Source organism: Ctenocephalides felis, unplaced genomic scaffold (assembly GCF_003426905.1).
Source record: "Ctenocephalides felis isolate EL2017-DRISC unplaced genomic scaffold, ASM342690v1 CF-g0.4_SCAFFOLD_01492, whole genome shotgun sequence".
Lineage (NCBI taxonomy): Eukaryota > Metazoa > Arthropoda > Insecta > Siphonaptera > Pulicidae > Ctenocephalides > Ctenocephalides felis.
The window spans coordinates 41,374,093-41,394,092 of NW_020537646.1; the positions used below are offsets into that span (position 1 = coordinate 41,374,093).

Below are 20,000 nucleotides of genomic sequence, written 5' to 3' on the forward strand. Positions count from 1 at the left end.
GATTCCAACGTTTCAATTCTCGACGTTTTAAAGGTTTCTGAACATTTTGGCATACCTCTGAAAAAATGGATGTGTGTGTGTGTATGTATGTATGGATACAAATTTCCAGTCACGTTATCAGGCACGGATCAACCGGTTTGAATTGTTCAAAAAGCATTCAATTCCTATTGATAGGGAGTTGTGCTGACTAATTTTTGGAAGAGGCAGGTCCATCCGTTACAGAGATACGAAGCAAAGAGTGCAAAAAATAGAAATTGAGTTTTTGGGAAAACGGAGCATCCGATTTGAATGATCCAAAAATCATTCAATTTATAATGACGAGGATAAGTGATGATTAGTTTTTGGCGAAGGCAGGTCCAGTCGTTTCAGAGATACCGAAGCAAAATGTGCAAAAAATGGCAGTTTTTGAGAGAACTAAGCGTCCGATTTGAATGATTCAAAGAACTTTCTCCTTGTTATAACAAAATAATTGCTTTTTTACATAATTTTTTTTGTATATAAAAAAATACTGATTTTAATATTAATTCTGACTAATGCTCTAATATACTTTAAACAAATAATTTCAACTTTGCAATTCAGTTTATATAATTCTTATAAATATTAGACAATGTTACAATATTTATAATAATCTATTTGAAAACATTTAAGATTTCTCAAACATTTCGTTACGGTACGGGAAGTTCCAGCAATTTGCCTTAAGGCACAGTGTCATACACCAATAGTTAGTTTTTTATTAGTGTAAATTGTTTACTGTGATGAGTGTAATCCTGTGACCATAAATGTATAAGTATAAGTCTTATATGAAGCATATGAATAAAAATAATTAGTAATTAACAAAGCACTAATCTTAGTTTTTGTGACAATGATTTAGAGCGAGATATAAATAAGTGAATGCATTGAGAGGAGTGAGGTGAATAACTCAACTCTTAAACTATTGAATTACAATTGCTATTAATTTAATAATCAAAGTGGTTTTAAGTGCAGAGTTACCATATTTCCTTATATATATAAACAAATATACTATAATCACAAACAATATGATATATTTTCTTAAAGAATTAGTAACAAAATATATATTTTTTTGTTTTACATGTTATAATTAACAACATATATTGTGTCTTTATTTACAATTATTATAATAGACAGTTTATCTTGTTCGATTCATGCATAAAATAATTGATCCGACTAAGTTTGCAGTGGAGCAATTTGATTCGTTTTGAAATAAATTCTCTTCACATTTTTGTTCTGATACCTCACTAGATCTCTACAGCAAATTGTCTTTTTGTAAGAATGTTTAAGGTTACTGATATGTTATTATAAAATAAAAATAAAGCAGAATGTAAACAATAACAATAATTTTTTCAGTAAAAAGTAAGCTCCACAAAAACAATTTTTAAAACATCATTTAAAAATCGCACAATAATATAAGTGTTAGTTGCAATATTATTAGTTGCTGGTGAAATAAAGCAGCATTAATGAGTTTTAATATATTAATATCACATATTGCACAATGGTTTACAAAATATACTACAGTAGAACCTCAGTTATACGGATTCGCGATTATCTGGACTACTAACCGGGACAAATATACCTACAATTCGAATTTTTGCACAATTATTGCTGCAATTTAGTATACGTATGTAATATAATCTAGGAATATATATATATATATATATATATATATATGTACATACATAAATACAAACATATCTATGTAAGTATTTTTTATTTTTAATAAATTCACAACATAATTCTTTATACATTCGATTATCCAGATTTTCGATTATCTGAATGCCTATCGACAACAATTAGTCTGGTTAATCGAGGTTCTACTGCATATATATATATATATATATATATATATATACTTTTATATACAAGTCTTTTTGTGACTGTAGATTAAGTAATTATTTTCAAATTTCAAGCAGTATATATTAAATATTAGTACATAATATAACTTTCACACTATTAATCCAAAGATAGAACAGTTATCAAGACAAAGCTAATTTATTGTTCTATTTTGAGTACTACTATCTCTGATTCAAAATGAATAATTAATTATTAGGTGCAAATAATGCGAGAAAATAAAAAATTAAAATATGATTTTTAAATGTTATTTTAAAAAAATATTTTCTTTAATTGCGAGCCCATGCATTTGTCATATAAAGAAGTCATGGATAATTGCTTACATATTCATGTACTACAATTATAACAATATAACTTTGAAATAACTCTCATTTTACTACAATGATCTTTCTTTGAACACAAACTTTTTGAAAGGTGCAGATAAACTTAAAATTGTCTTGTCCTTCATTTTATAACACAACTCTGTAGAATCATGCAACATTTATGAATATAGTTAGGTCATGAATATCCAAAATATAACACTGAAAAGGTTAGCATGTGCAGCAAGCAGCATATTAGCATAGTCTATTATACCTAGTCAAAGCCGCACTGGAATTGTTTCTGACGCCAGAAGCTGTTAAATCAACAGCAGGCCTATGATCTTCCAAGCCTCTGTGAACGCTAATGTCATCTAGATCATCATGGTATTGTCCACTTCCTAAAAGAACTTCCCGTTCTTGAAGCAGAGCTAAGTATTCAGGAGTTTGAAGGGACTCCATTGTTGGTTTGCGATACCTACAATGTGTGGAAAGATGTAGTATTAAAAATATATGCACATTATACAAAAAACATATAATATAATAATCACTAAAAGAATAACCATACTGTAAAGCGAATAAAGTTAATTTTATCTCTGTATTATTAACTTTTTCATCAAAAAAATCGATTCGCTAATTTTATGTTTTCTCGACATTTCAAGCCATTCTGAATCGAATGAGACCAAACAGCATGTGTGTGTGTGTGTGTGTGTTTGTATGTATGTGAACAGATTTTTAGCCGTAAATCGGCTGGACCGATTTCAATAATTTAAAAGCCATTCGATGTATCTCGATGAGGACTATCGTTTGTCAGTTTTGCGCAACAATCGGCCAAACCGTTTCTTTGTAAATCGCAGAAAAGTAAAAAAAAATTGTATACGATTTTGCCCGCAATTGTGAATCGATTTAAAAAATTCAAAAACTGTTCAAAAGATATTTTTTGGAAATGTTGCTGATTAGATTTTGGTAAAGATTGGCCAGACCGTTTTCTTGTAATAAAGTGTTGAAAAAAAATTTCGGCGATTTTTATTATTATTTTTTTGACGGTAGATACCATAGTCTTATAGATCATACTGAAATATTACGGCCCTACGACAACTCTTTAAAAAGTTTAACTTTAAAAATTCGTCAAAGTTTGCAAAAATAAGTATCGTTTTTTTGGCATTTGTCAAAATTAGACCTTTCATCGACGTTTGCTCAAAAACGCCTGAACTGATTTCAGAAATTTAGAAGCCATTTGATGTACCTATGAGGATTATCGTTTCTCAGTTTTATGCGACGATCGGCCGAACTGTTCTTTCGTGATTTGCAAACGCCGAGGCGTTTCTTTGTGAGTTGGAAAAAAGTGTTAAACTTTTCGTCAATTAAAAATAAAAATTGTTGATTTTTGAAAATTTGCTTTTAGAAAATACTTCGAGTTAACGCGTTCGTTTGTTTTTAATTATGTGTAATAAATTTACTATGAATACTTTCAATCACTCATAAATTAATTTATTTTTTATTGATTAAGTCGATTATTTACACATATCGGGAAGTTCATGTAATTTGCCTCAAGGCAAAATACCAATACCAACTAGCTCTTTTAGTGTTTCGGTTTTACTCACAATTTAAGAAGAAGTGATGAACAGACAACGGATACAGAACTCATGGCCATAGCAGCTGAAGCCATCCAAGGCTAAATAACAAACATTAGATAATTATTATCTTATAAAAGGATGCAAAGTAATAAAATACATTTACAAACCTCTAATACGAAACCAAATGGGCTAAAAATGCCTGCAGCAAGAGGTATACCAAGCAAATTATACATTGATGCAAATAAAAAGTTTAGTCTTATCCTACGTACTGTTTTCCTTGATAAGTCCAGACATGCTATCACATCTAGTAAATCATTCTAGGGTAGATGAGAAAATATTTTATTATATAGAACCTTTAAGTATTTTATTATTATAAAACTACATCGCGATGAACTTCCAGAAAATGAAATTACCCGCATAAGTACGATATCAGCAGCTTCAGCCGCCACGTCAGTTCCAGCTGCAATGGCCACACCCACATCAGCCTGGGCCAATGCTGGACTATCGTTTACTCCATCGCCCACCATCGCAACGCCACCGCCCTTGGACGAAACCCTCTCGCCAGCTGCGCTGACGCCTTGCAGGCGAGCCACTTTCGCAACTTTGTGGGAAGGCAAAACTTCAGCAAAAACTCTAGTTATCCCAACCTAAACAGAAGTTAACCATAAACTTTATTTAATTCAGTATGTGTATTAACTTAAATAAAACTGCATTGCATATGTAATATAGTGAATGAATATTCAAAAATTCAAAATAGTAATGTGATAAATATGAAAGGCATATTTAAAAAAACATTTCATTCCCGAACTGACCTGTCGAGCTATACTAATGGCTGTATTCTTGTTGTCACCTGTTAATAATATTACATCTAAACCCATTTTCTTGAGTGTATAAACTGCCAAATGCGCTTCAGGTTTCACAAGGTCTGCTACTGATATCATGCATACTAAAGTACCTAACATAACATATAAGAATTAACATATAACTTAATTCAGTTAATTATCCTATAAACTTGCATATTTTACAAATTACCATTTATAGCAACCAAAACGGCAGTGTGGCCTTCATTTTCTTCTTCTCTCATCGTTTTATCAACCTCTGGTGAAAACTGAACACCATTTCGAGCCATCCACTCTCTATTTCCTATGCATACACTATATGGGCCCTTAATAAATAATCATTTTTATTTATGTTCTGATATATGCTTGTGTAGATATATAGATATGTAATAATAGTTCAAATAGAATACTGCATTATTGTTTTCTAAATAAAATTTAGCAACCATTTAAAGCCATATACTGCTACAGTATAGTAATATCATCTCCTTTTAAAATTAAGCAGCAAGGTAATTAATACACATCAAATATTATTAAACTTAGTATTTGTTCTATTAATTCATATAAAAAATATATTAATTTTCAATTACTTTGGATATTAATAAAAAAAATAAGTTACCTAGTATACTATTATTATTTATTACAATTTAATGGTGCAAATCGCACATAACACATTAAAATATGGTATCAAAAGTATAATTACATTCTCGAGTGTTGTATCATTTCCTATACTGAGCAACTGTTGCAGGTCAAATGAATTTTTTTCTTGATTATTACCATAACTAGCTAACTGATCAACCTGAACACCATTCAATTTTACACTCTTTATGTCACTCCTAAAACGACAAATGTAATTAAAGTTATACTAATATGAGATAAAATTAGTTTATATTATTTACCTGACTTTGTTTTCATAATTGATCATTTTAGACATTTTATTTGCCTTATCTTCAATCATGCTTGTGTTGGAAATCATACATTTTAAACCACAACCGGGTACAGTTTGAAAATCAGAACACTTTCCAAAAAAATCAGTCTCTAAAGTTTCTTTTACATATTTTACAATTGCTAAAAAAAAGCAAAAAACATATTTTATAATTTTAGCGTTTGCTAATTATGTTGCATTTTAAAAAAATTAGTCCTTACTTAAAAAAAGTATAATACTTAGTTACTTACCGGAACCAATGGGATGTTCACTGTTAACCTCAGCAGATCCAATGATGGCTAAGATTTTGGACATTGTATAAAGTTTTGATTTGACAAACAAGCAAATCCTATTTGTCATTGGAACACCATTGGTAATAGTTCCAGTCTTATCAAATATCACAGTTTTCACCTAAACCAATTTAACTGGAGATGAATAAATTTCTCGTGGTAATTGTTATATTAAATTTTAGTGATAATTATTATATGCCAAATTTGACTGAATAGAAAAAAAATGAAATTATTAACTGCAAATTACTGCAAATAAACAAAAAAAAAATTTTATACAATTATTTTAAACAAATTATCAACAAATGAGTTCAAAATATGACTTCGAAACTTTAGATTTTCTTAGACCATTCATTTTTTAATTTGAATTTTAATTTTTACTTCTAGAGATAACTTTGAAAAGTTTAATTTTAAATTCCTGAATGTCCTTCTGCCTTCTCAAAAATTTAATCAATTCTTCATTCCGCCAACACAAAAGAAATGTTTTTTGAATCATTTAAATCGCACATCCATTTTTTTCTAAGGTTTGACAAAATGTTCAAGAGATCTTAAAACGAAAGATATGTAAAAAAATCCATTTCAATTTTTTGCGAATACTTTAACTTACCCGACGGAAAGTTAGAGTAAAAACATGAACCTAATGCTGTTGAACACGAATCATTTTGAGGCTAAACACTTGCTTATGCTGATGGTAGGAGAAATGAAAATTGATATTGCCCACTTATCAGAACAACTAACTGATCGTCCGTGAGAAACAGACAGTACTACCAAAGCTGTTTTGGTCCTGTGGCAAATTTTGTTTCCAAAACGCTGTTAACAATAGCAACGCTGGATTTTTAGCAACAACATTAGATGGCATACCTTCATACAGCTATTCCGCTCCACCTAGTCTTGCTATATTAGATTTTTTTGATTTCATAGATCGCCTAGTAAAGGATGCAAAATAGCACCACCCCGTAACAATACTGGTGACTTCAACACATGGGCGGTAGACTATGATAGTAGGCTGACTAATGCAAGAGATAAAATACTGTTTGAAGCCTTTTCAGCACTGGATGTGCTTTATTAAATAGCGGTGATAAGCCAACCTTCGTCAAGGGCAATGCAAGTTCAATAATGGACTTCACTTTTGTTAGCAACAGCCTCGTCAGACAAAGTTGCAATTGGAAGGTATTAGATATCTACAATGTTAGTGACCACAATGCAATCATCTGGGAAATGTCAACGAATAGAAATATTAAAAGACATTTAAAGACAATTAGGAGGAGCAAACATTTATAGCTATCTAAGGCCATTATGTGGAGAATAACCTTGAATTACAAACCTATTATTGCAGAATATGCTGAGGAGCATACTAAAGAGCTGATGGAGAAAGTAACCGAAGCCAGTAATGTCAGTATGACTCGTAAGCATGGCATAAATCGAAGACAATCTGTGCCCTGGTTGAATAAAGAAATCAGCTTTCTTTATAAAAAGTGTCTTAGAAAAAGAAGAATCTCTAAGCGAGGCTATAGTCTCCCAAACTCCTCACAACTAGTAGTGGAATACGAACAGGCACGTCGGCAACTAAATACTTAAAGTTATCAAAAATAGTAAAAATAGGTGCTGAAAAGAACTTCTAGACGAAGTCGAGAAAAACCCATAGGGAAAGCCTTATAATATTGTAATGTCTCGCCTCAAAAGTCAGCTAATGCTTTCACCGACTTGCCCACTACTATTGAATATAATAGTAACGACATTGTTCCCACGGCACCCTGATTTAAACTACCAGGTAAGTCATGATATTCCACCTATAACACTGCAAGAACTGATCAAAACTTGTCATCGGGTTGAAAATAGTAAGGCACCGGGATTAGAAAATATTCTTAATATCGCTTTAAAAGAATCAATATTGACATCTCCGACAATATTTTTTAGTGTCTGTAATACATGTCTAAAAGAAGGGGTTTTTCAACAAAAATGGAAGCAGCAAAGATTAGTACTTCTTCTCAAAGGAAAAAACACCAAATAAACCGTCATCCAACAAATTGATGAGATCATGGGAAAAGATATATTAAGTGTATTTGACACAAATTTGAGAAAAATTATTCGCTGGATGGAAACAATAAACCTCCAATTAGCTTCCAAATCTTACATCTATTAACTTAGGCGTAATGCTTGATTCTCGATTAAATTTCAATCAACAGATGGAACACGTTAGTGCTGAAGCGTCAGTAGTTAGGGCGAGTCTTGCTTGACTGATGTTGGAGGCCCAAAACAAAGCAGAAGAGTATTACTGTCATCAGTGGTTACTACGGTGTTTACATATAGTATTTCCATATGGGCTGATGCTCTCAAAACTCGTATCATTTCAAACATCCAAATCTGTCTAATTTACAAGCATGGAGAAGTAATTATTACACTACATAAATGATATTACGGCACGACAGTTTTCGAACCTACCTACACCGTTTCAAACACGATAGCCGGTTAGCCAATATTATTTAGGCAAAAACGAAGATACTGAGCACGTCTTCTTTGCGCACTACGGGACGGTATAAAAGAGATATTAAGGTTCTTCACATACTGTTATAGAAATATTAAATATAAATATTAAATTTCTTCACATACTGTTATAGAAGTGATGTTGACAACTGAGGCTGCGTAAAACGTCATAGACATTTTTGCTACCGAAGTGCTAATTGAACTGCGATCTTTAAAAAGAAGAAGATTTAAAAGATAACTATAGTTTCAGTGCGAGAATTTTAACGTTCTAGATTTTAACGAATCTCCCAACGAAGAAATGCATAAAGGCGGTATCCGTGGGGACCAGAGACAAAGACAAAGCGGAGATTTTAGTCGGTGAAAGAAACCAGTCTAGAATGCATAAATGCATTTTCTTCGCTATACAAAAAAAAAAACCTACGGAAAGATCAAATTTAAAAAAAAATATTACAAAAGCTAAAAAAATTATTTGAGAATCTCGATCTCTCTTGATAATTAAAATTCTTTAAATATATTCCAATTTTTAAATTAAATTAGATAATTGGAATAAATATTATTCATCAGATTTCGGCTGATAACAATCGCATAATAATCGAAAATACAATATGGTCGAAAAAAAGTTTGTCTAATGAGAAGGAAAAATAAATAGAAAATGGTAATTACAAATTATTCAATGTTTAAGATGTTAGTAAATAAAATCAATGTAATAAGTTTAAAGTGAATAAAATTTAGAATTTGTAATGGTAAGAATGCTATGAAAATTCGTAAATTTGAAAAATTGAGAAGCAATATTCAAGTTTTTTTACATTTTATTATTTGTTATATCGTTCATGTTAACCTAACGTGAAAATTTATCTTTCATTGAAAAATATTGGATATTATGAACATTCTATAATTATAGCGATTAAGAGTGAAAATGAGTGAATTATGAAAATCATGTAATAACATGGAACACCAAATAATATTATGCTTTAACAATATTTAGACTTTTTAACAATATTTACAATAATTAAAGATTCTGTATCACCTCAGCACGAAAAAGTGCCATAAATATTGTCCATAAATATTGATGACACATAAATATTGTATTGTATATTGAAACGTACCACATAAGTACACATTTTTTTTAATTAGATTATTTCTAAGATCCAACCTTATGCGCATTCTCCAATGGTCCTGCCCCTTTCACCAGAACACCATTAAGTGCTCCAACACCAGTCGCTACCATGACCGCAGTGGGCGTGGCCAAACCTAGCGCGCAAGGACACGCTATTGCCAGAACAGATAGGGCACACCTGAACGCGTATTGGAATATTATTTCTGTATCTGTAAAACCAGTTTTTTCTTCCTCCTGAAAATATTAATCGAATTAGTATTAACTATCATCTGTAATTAATTAATAATGACTTGTAAAACTTTTTTTTTGTTTTTTTTTTTAAGATTAAACCATCAGTTATCCATTCAATATACATACAAATGCATTTGCAAAAATGATGTTAATTTTCAGTTGACATGGTTATTCATATATTTTTTCAATAAACTGAAATGTTTATTAACTTCCCGTAGGGTAAGTTATTGTAATGGGCCAAAAATCAAAATTGAAAATTTTTACATTTCTCGACGTTTTGAAGGTTTCTGAACATTTTGGCATACCTCAGAAAAAATGGATGTGTGTGTGTGTGTATATGTACGTATGGATACAAATCTCCAGTCACGTTTTCGGGCGCACGGATCAACCGATTTGAATGGTTCAAAAAACATTCGATTTCTATTGATAGAGAAAAGAGCTGATTAGTTTTTGGCAAAGGCAGGTCCAGCCGTTTCGGAGATACCGAGCAAAGAGTGCAGAAAATAGAAATCGAGTTTTTGAGAGAACGGAGTATCCGATTTGAATGATCTAAAAAACATTCAATTAGTAATGATTGGGAAAAATGGTTATTAGTTTTTGGCAAGCCATTTCGAAGATACAGAGCTAAATGTTAAAAAAAAATTGAGTGAACTAAGCGTCCGATTTAAATGATTCAAAGAACTTTCTGCTTGTTTTAACAAAATAATTGATTTTGGAAAAAAATTGTTTCAATTTTTTTTTTCAATAAAAATTTTTTTGTATATTGAAAATAATTCAGATTTTATTTTTAATTCTGACTATTTCCAAAACAAATTTTTGAAACAAATACTAAACGCCCCCAAATACACACCAAACTGGTTAGTCCATCAAGACCTAAACATAAACACCATTAATGAAGAAATTAAATTAATTAGTCAAAAATATAAGAGCAGAGTACAAAACCATCCTAATATTCTGGCCAAGAATTTATTGAAGTCGCGCTGCATCGAACTGCTAAAAAAAAATCAATGTCGCCCTTCGACGGATTCGACACATTGACCTCCACATAATATATAATATATTCATTCTAATTAGCAGTACTACTTATTTAGTTGTTTATTTATATTTTTATTGTGTTTAGTTTATTAGTTATGTCTTTTTTATTTGTTGTTATAATTCACAATTTATACTCATTTACCTCATAGATCTTTTTATTTTTAAGTTTACTCTATATATATAATCACAAAATTTAAATTAAGGGGGTATTCTACTTTAGAGTCATGAATTTCGCCCGGTTTTTGAAGCGCTGTATAAAGGAAACAAATAATATTTTTACTATCGATTTTTTTATCATTTGTTTATTGATATTTTATTATTACATCAAAAAATTATTAAAAAAAAAAAATTAAAATTCACAAAGTTATGAGCAGTCAAAGTGGAGGTTCCCAAAAAAAGAGGGTGTCCTGGCGTACATGATTCCAACCCTCCTGGTGATTTGAAACATAAAAAATAGATGGATTCTTAATTATAATAGATGCCGCTATCGTATGAACCTTGGATAAGTAAAAAAAATTGTTTTTGTTCGAATGGCGGCAGTTTGAAAAAAAATATATTTTTTTTCATGTTTTTTTGGCAATTCCGTATTTTTTAAAAATACTAAATGAAAAGTTATAGTTTTGGGCAAGGTCCATACGATAAAAGCGATGTATAGAGAAGATCCTCTCCAAATTTGAAAAAAAATCGGTTCATTAGAACTCGAGATATCCTTACCGCCAGCTCGAAAAAAGTAGTTCCGAGAAAAGCGCGATCAAAGTTTTGAGACAAGTCGGACCCGAACCGAAACCACGTCACTAAAACGGCTATAACTCAGGAAATAATAGTAATTTTGAAAAATCCTTTTAATGTCATATTTCTGAATAACTAAACTTTGAAAATATGGAAAAAATTTTTTTTCGATTTTTTCAAAATTCTACAGTAGAATACCCCCTTAAATATATCAAAATTGAAAAGGCTTACTACTGGGTATCCTTTTAGATCTAATGTTTAATATTTCATATATCATCAAAATTACTGAATGACTTCCTTTTTGTAAAGACAGATTGTAATTCATAAAGAGAATAAAAAAAAATAAAAAAATCTGACTAGTTCTAATATACTTCGAACAAATAATTTCAACTTTGCAATTCAGTTTATATAATTCTTATAAATATTAGACAATGTTACAATATTCATGATAATCTATTTGAAAACAGTTATAATATTCCTCGAACATTTCGTTACGGTACGGGAAGTTCCAGCAATTTGCCTTAAGGCACGATGCCATTCACCCCACTAGTTTACAGATATGTTGAAAACTATAAATAATTTCAATTGAATTAAGAAATTCGTATGAGGATTCAATAAGAAAATTTGAATAATTTTTTATTGAACCGAGGAGTTTATATATAGACATGATAAATAATTAAGAAAAAATTTAACTAAAAGTCTATTTCCTAACAAAATTTCCAGGCCAATTTTTTTTAGATTTTTTTTATAATATAAACTGTCATGTTTGTACAAGCATATTATAAGGAATAAAAAAGTGGATAACAAAACTTATAATGAAACCTTTAACAATATCTAGTTACTAAAGTCATTCATATGTTGCGCGGAAGAATCTTATGGGCTGTTGAACCAAAACAGCTCTACAAGTGTACCTAGTTATAGGATGGCTGTTGCATTTTCAGCACCGTAGTAGAGTTGTTTGAAGTAGAATGAATACCAAGTTATAGTAGATGTTGTTTGAAACATTCAAAACGGTTGATCCGTGCGCCGAACAAAAAAATGTATCCATCCATACACACACACTCACACACATACACACGCACACATACACAGGCTCCAAGCACGATAGCTCGCCGAAATGCCCATATTGTTTAAGCGAAAATGAAGATGCTGAGCACATGTTCTTCGTGTGCCCGTGATTTAGTACTCTAAGGGCGATGTAAAAGAGATATTGAGGTTAAGAATTACTCCAGGTACTTTTGTTGAAGTAATGCTGACAACTGACAATTGAGGAACGCAATAGACATATTTGCGAGGGTTGTGCTAATTGACATGCTATCTATGGAAAGAGGAAGGGTGAATGGGACTTCACTCATGTGAAAGATAAGTATAAAATCAGTGCAAAAATGATAACATTCTAGATCCTTTCCCCACGAAGTAATGACTAACGGCGGTTTCCGTGGGAGCCAGAGGCAAGGGCAAAGCGGAGGTTTTAGTCGGATAAAAGATCAGTCTTAGATGCATAAAAGCATTTCCTTCGCTATACAAAAAAGACACACACACACACGATTACAAAGTGTCGCTGTCGGGCGATTACAGTAACTTGCCCTACGGGAAGTTAAAAAACAGCTTCAAATTAAAAAAAATGTTGGCATTGAAATTGAAAAATAACAATATTTGAAAAACAATCTTACATGTATTGGCAAGTGATTCATATCCATATACCCGCTGATTGTCCAACCAATAAGTGTTACAGTTGACACCGCAATTACAAATGGAACAAAATACCTAAAATGCATAAAAGTCATGAATTGAACTATCTAGTTTAGTACCTACTGTACAATATTTATACCCTGCAATTTTATCTGCCAGTTGCTGTATTGGAGCTTTGGACGTTTGGGCATCTTCAACCAAACGAACTATTTGTGCTAATGTTGTATTTTCACCCGTATGTGTTGCTGCCATTATAAGTAAACCATTTTGGTTAATAGAACCACCAATCACAACACTACCTGTTATAACATGTGTTGAAAATGAAAAGAACAAAATATTTCAATATATTATTTTATATTTAAAACTTCACATATACCTTTCTTCTTAGCCACTGGCATCGATTCACCAGTAATCAAACTTTCATCACATGTTGAGTGTCCAAAAACAACTTTACCATCCACTGGCACCTTTGAACCTGGAACAACCTAAAAATATGAATAAAATTGTAAGTTATATTTTAGAAGAATGTATTTATTAACTTCCCGAAAGAGAAGTTTATGTTTTCATAAAAAAATCCGATTCGCTAATTTTATGTTTTATCGACGTTCTAAACCATTCTGAATCGAATGAGACCAAATTTGGAAAAAGTATGTGTGTGTGTGTGTGCGCGTGTGTGTGAACAAATTTTTTGCCATAAATCGACGTTTTCTCATAAACGGCCGGACCGATTTTAAAAAGGGTATGGGCGCATTGCCATACAGAATCGGCCCCACCCTGGTATTTAAATAATTTATACGCCATTTTATAGGTCTATTTGATAAAAACCGATATACCAATTTTCAACTATGTACCTCATCTTATGGCCGAGATATCATTGAAAATATGCCAAAGTGGCCCCTTCTTTCAAACTCACTTTTTGGCGTAACCATAAAAGATATCGAAAAAAATTTTACATGATTCTACTCACATTGACTCAGACCACATTATGTAGAACAATCGATTCCAAAAAATCGTTTACTATTAGCTGAAAAAGACAAAATAATTTTTCAATTGATTATTTCGGGTAGTGCATTTATTTGGACCACTTTCTAATTAGCGTTATTCGAAAGCCTATTGTTTTTTCTTTGAGTACTGCAAATATTGTTCAAATCAATTTAGTGGAACACATTGGAAAATTGAAAAGAACAGAGCAAGTACACCCGCGCGTAACGCTAATAGTACCCTGCAATTGCATAGAGTTCGTTCGGACGCAAAACAGTGCGCGATGCGCCGAAACGATTCTTAAGAAATTCTGAATGCGAAAATATTTATTTTATAGTTATATATGTATATATACATATGAAATAATGATATAATGAAACATTTTAGTTTCAACAAACACAAAAAAACTTTTTTTTTTAATGATAGTTGTAACATTGTGACAATAAAGCCCTTATTGTGACCATTCTTTATCAGTACTACAATTTCATTTGATGTAAAAAAATATATACCTCTAATAAAATATAGCTGAATGTACTTTGTATAGTTTGCTATGAAAAATAAATAAAAAAAAATTCATGTAGAAACTTTTTGTATAGTACTTCAGTAATTTACAAAAATTATTACTGAAAGTATTCTAATAATTATTATTTTTATAATATAAAATATATTAATTAATTTATTTCGAAAATTATATTATTTATAAATATAATATTTGTATCTTTTGTGTGGTTTATGCGAAAGATCGTGTTTTTTTAACTAATTTTGTATTAGCTAATTCGCATCTACTTATAATATAGCGACATTTTAAATGCATTTAATTTCAGTATATATTTTTAACTTTCCGCAAGTAAGTTATTGTAATCGTTCAAAAATCGCAATCGAAAATGTTTGCACATCTTCACGTTTCGAAGGTTTCTGAACATTTTGGAATACAATAGAAAAAAATTATATGTGAGTATGTGTATTTGTGTTATATTTCGTGTATGAATGATGTAATGAACATTCGATTCCTTTTGATGAGGAGAAGTACTGATTAGTTTTTAACAAATACAAGTCGGAGATACGGAGCAAAGATAGAAACCGAGTTTTCAAGAGAACGAAAAATCCGATTTAAATGAATCAAAAAAGCTTTTGCTTTTTTGGACGACAAGATTGTTCTTTTTTTTTAAAAAAAAAAAACATATTTTTTTTAATTCTCAAAAATTATTATCGAAAATAATTCGAATCGAAAAAATAATTTTAATTTTGCTATTCAGTTTATGCAATTTCTAACTCCGCTTCATTAAGTTTTGTTCATTCACTTTTCAGGCTAACATATTTAAACGCCATCGTTCAATTTAAGAGCACTTTTATTTTGTCTATAAATTCGAATAATAAAAGTTACAGTATTTATAATAATATATTTGAAAGCATTCAATATTCTTATTTCATTATAGTACGGGAAGTTCCAGTAATTTGCCTTAAAGCACGATACACCACTAGTTTTAGTGATTTAATTAATATAGTAAAACTAATAATGTCTAAACATTTCAAACTCCGTGAATTTATACATATATAACTAAAAAATAAATATTTTCGCATTCAGAATTTCTTAAGAATCGTTTCGGCGCATCGCGCACTGTTTTGCGTCCGAACGAACTCTATGCAATTGCGGGGTACTATTAGCGTTACGCGCGGGTGTACTTGCTCTGTTCTTTTCAATTTTCCAATGTGTTCCACTAAATTGATTTGAACAATATTTGCAGTACTCAAAGAAAAAACAATAGGCTTTCGAATAACGCTAATTAGAAAGTGGTCCAAATAAATGCACTACCCAAAATAATCAATTGAAAAATTATTTTGTGTTTTTCAGCTAATAGTAAACGATTTTTGGAATCGATTGTTCTACATAATGTAGTCTGAGTCAATGTGAGTAGAATCACGTAAAAATTTTTTCGATATCTTTCATGGTTACGCCAAAAAGTGAGTTTGAAAGAAGGGGCCACTTTGGCATATTTTCAATGATATCTCGGCCATAAGATGAGGTACAAAGTTGAAAATTGGTATATCGGTTTTTATCAAATAGACCTATAAAATGGCGTATAAATTATTTAAATACCAGGGTGGGGCCGATTCTGTATGGCAATGCGCCCATACCCTTTAACAGCCATCCGATGTATCGCGATGAGAACTAGCGTTTATCAATTTTGCGCGACGATCAGCCAAGCCGTTTCTTTGTAAATAGCAGAAAAGTGAAAAATTTTTCGTACACGTTTTAGCTCGCAGTTCTGAATCGATTTTGAAAATTCAAAAACCGTTCTAAAGATATTGGTTGAGAATTGTGCTGATGAGTTCTTGGTAGAGATCGGCTGGGCCGTTTTCTTGTAATAAAGTATTGAATTTTTTTTTTATTATTTTTTGGCGGTAGATACCATAGTCTTCTAGATCATACTAAAATATTACGGCCCTACGACAACTCTTTTAGCTTTAAAAAATTGTCAAAGTTTGCAAAAATTAGTATCGTTTTTTTGGAATTTGTCAAAATTAGACCTTTCATCGACGTTTGCTCAAAAACGCTTGAACCGATTTCAGAAATTCAAAAACCATTTGATGTGTCTCAATGAGGATTATCGCTTGTCAATTTTGTGCGACGATCGGCCAAGCCGTTCCTTTGAAATTTGAAAAAAAAGTATTAAACTTTTCGTCCACATTTAAGCTCATACTACCGAATCGATTTTAAAAATCGAAAAGTGTTCGTAAGATATTAGTTGGGAATGATACTGATTAGTTTTAGGTGAAAATTTACCGAGCCGTTGTCTTGTAATTCGTTGTTGAAAAAAATTTTTGAGCCGATTTTTATGGAACTTTTTTGACGCTATATATCATAGTCTTATAGAACTTACTGAAATATTACGGCCTTACGACAAGTAGTTTAATTTTAGTAGTTTTTTGACGTTTGCTAAAATTAGAATTAGACGATTTACTTGGTATAACAATAGAGTACATGGTCTTAATGAACATACTAAACCATTAAATTCCTACGAAAACAGGTTCAATTATAAAAAGTGTTGATTTGTGAACATTTGCTTTTAGAAAATACTCCGAGTTAACATGTTCGTTTTCAATTATGTGTATTTATGTATTCAAATCACTCATAAATTAATTTCTTTATTATTGATTAAGTCGATTATTTAAACATATCGGGAAGTTCATGTAACTTGCCTCAAGGCTAAATACCAATACCAACTAGTTATAATAATAAATGATACATTATATTATTACCTTTAAAATATCCCCGCGCTGTACAAGGTCTACGCTGATACATTTTTCACTGATTATGTTGTAATCTTCACCAATTTGTACTAAAGTTGCGTCTGTAGCTTTCAGAGATAATAATTTTGATAAAGCCTCAGAGGTTTTACCCTAAAATTTCATTTACAATGTATATATATATATATATATATATATATACATTATACAACAGAATAAAGAAAGAAAATATTAAAACGTATGTAGTTTTTATATAAATGATTTCTATGAATAACTCTAGAACACTTACTTTAGCTATATGCTCCAGCCATCGGCCTAAAGATATGAAAATTAAAAGCATAGGTGGCGTATCAAAAAATGTTCGAGGCGATGTTTTTTGTTCTAAAGCCATTGCTGCAATAATAACTGCTAAAGAATATAAATAACTAATCGTCGTTGCCATTGATATTAAAACGTCCATATTAGTGTTTCCGCGACGAATGGCGCGATATGCTTGGACATAAAAATGCCAACCGCCGAAGAACTGTAATAAAATAACGTTAAAAGTAATTTATTTAATCATTTAAGTTTTTAGAAAAACTAATTTGTGGTGATTTATACACGAACATAAATATTTGTAATAAGTTATACCTGAACTGGTGTAGAAAACACAAACATGACGAGATTTTCCAAACTAAGTCCTGGAACTACGCAGCACATTTCCTCGGGAGAATGTTTGTGCAATTCCATGGTAACCATAAAATACACCATTGCAACCATACAAGGTCCACCAAATGCCAAAGAAATCAAGAAAGCGTTACGCCATTTTCTAATTTCTTCCCTATTATGAAAAACATATTAATTTATTCATTAATTAAATTTTATAAGTATTAATTTATTTAAAACTCGTTACTACAGTTTATAAGACATTAAATCTGTGAAACACCGTACAGTTTTTAAACTTCATTACATGAATAACATGTATAGATTCAATATTATTTTATAAGACAGACAAAATTATTATTCTACGTTGTATATATTGGTTTATATATCGGAACATATTTTTCATAAGAGAGTTTTGTTAACAAACATAAATCATAATTCTATTGAACAATATGAATTTATGTTTATTTATAACTTTGATGTAGTATTCACATTAAAGCATAAAGCAGAAAAATAACACTCACTTGTGTTCTAAGTAACCCCTCTGCATAGCCCCATTTCTTCCACCTGGAGCAATAGGCCTAGCTTTGAAACCTAACGAATCAATTGTTTCGCAGATATCTCTGGCACCCGTTTCTCCTGCGTCAAAAGTAAATTTACCGCGCTGGGTCGATAGCGCAACCGCCGCAGTCAAAACACCAGGAACGCGCAAGCACGCCCGTTCAATTTTGTTTACACAAGATGCGCATGTCATTCCTTTAATCTGATGAGAAAATTTAATTCATATTTATTTACTATATATTATGCTTACTGATATATTAGAATTATGTATCACAATGAATGATTGATTCTATATATTTTCATTTTTTAATTAGTATCCTTGCTACATCTGTTCATATTAAAACTTAGCAACTTTGGAAGTGTGTTTTTCAAGTTTATTTAAAAAATATTAGTCATAAAGAACTGCCCTAGGCCAGGTCCGTGAGCAGAGTTAAACTACAACTTGATTCAGGGATATATCCATGTATATATCTTATATATAAAAATGGAGCTCTCGATCAAATGATCCGGTAAAACTCGAAACGGCTAAACCGATTTGGCCAGTCTTAGTCTTGAAAAATTCGTGCCAATCCAGAGATTGTCGGAAAGGTGAGATAATATTTCAAAATCGCGTAGAAACTTTACATTTTTAATTTGAACATTTTAGTAGAAGCACTTTCAATAAAACAAGGGACGGTGGCTAATCCGTCAAATGTCAAACGTTTTTGACAGATGATGTTCAATTACATTCATTAGATGTTTATTAGATGTTTTACGTGAATATTATTTAATTATGATTAAATTGTAGTAAGTAGTTTTGTTCGTAGTTATATTTATACACAAAAACGTTATTAAACGGATCGCAAGTGTTACTAGAAACTCAAAATATCAACTTTTTTGAAATGTTAATATAAAAATGCACTTTTTGGCATATTTTTCTCAAACACGGTGCTCTGAAAGATCTCATTTATTTAATTATATACTCATTGGTATTTATAAAACATTTTCTAGGTTATATTATTTTTTATTTATGTTATTTTAATTCAAAACCTAAGTTTGATATCAATCAAAGAAACATTTTGTCGAATAACATTTTCCCAGTTATAATTTCCCAGAATTTATCAAAAAATAGATAGTAATATATAAAGGTCCGGGGTTAAAAAGTAAAGTTAAGCATTGTTTAACAACAATATTTGAAAGTAGAGGGAAAAAGATGTATAACCAGCCATAACCTTGATTCTTATGACTTTGCTATCGGGAAATAAACGGCCATCTTTAAAAATCGATAATAAAAGTATTTTCCTCCTTTGGTAGTTATTTTAGCATTAGTTAAAAGTGTAATTATTTTGTAAAATACTTTAAAATTAAAATAAGACATTAAACTTGTTTGCCACTTGTTGGCCGTTTCAAGTTACCCCGTAAAAAGGTCTAGATAACAATTTTTTAAAAGACATAAAAAAAGCACATTTCTACAATGATGAAGAATCGTTTAAAATGTGTTATTTATTGTGAT

At 30.8% G+C, this 20,000-nt stretch overlaps 1 protein-coding gene across 3 annotated transcripts in view; it reads right to left on the reverse strand.

The window, feature by feature from the left end:
- LOC113369762 (copper-transporting ATPase 1) overlaps nt 1-20,000 on the reverse strand; it is a 142,759-nt gene that overhangs the window by 15,308 nt on the left and 107,451 nt on the right. For all 3 annotated transcript variants that reach the window (XM_026610329.1, XM_026610331.1, XM_026610330.1), the window contains 17 exons: nt 18,472-18,710; nt 17,936-18,125; nt 17,595-17,828; nt 17,318-17,458; nt 13,452-13,560; nt 13,215-13,374; nt 13,057-13,150; nt 9,425-9,622; nt 5,752-5,911; nt 5,475-5,643; nt 5,279-5,411; nt 4,772-4,904; nt 4,552-4,694; nt 4,153-4,386; nt 3,907-4,056; nt 3,767-3,837; nt 2,440-2,640 (listed from right to left, as the gene is read on the reverse strand). In XM_026610329.1, the coding sequence (XP_026466114.1) occupies nt 2,440-2,640; nt 3,767-3,837; nt 3,907-4,056; nt 4,153-4,386; nt 4,552-4,694; nt 4,772-4,904; nt 5,279-5,411; nt 5,475-5,643; nt 5,752-5,911; nt 9,425-9,622; nt 13,057-13,150; nt 13,215-13,374; nt 13,452-13,560; nt 17,318-17,458; nt 17,595-17,828; nt 17,936-18,125; nt 18,472-18,710 (2,759 nt within the window). The remainder of the gene's footprint in view (nt 1-2,439; nt 2,641-3,766; nt 3,838-3,906; nt 4,057-4,152; nt 4,387-4,551; nt 4,695-4,771; nt 4,905-5,278; nt 5,412-5,474; nt 5,644-5,751; nt 5,912-9,424; nt 9,623-13,056; nt 13,151-13,214; nt 13,375-13,451; nt 13,561-17,317; nt 17,459-17,594; nt 17,829-17,935; nt 18,126-18,471; nt 18,711-20,000) is intronic.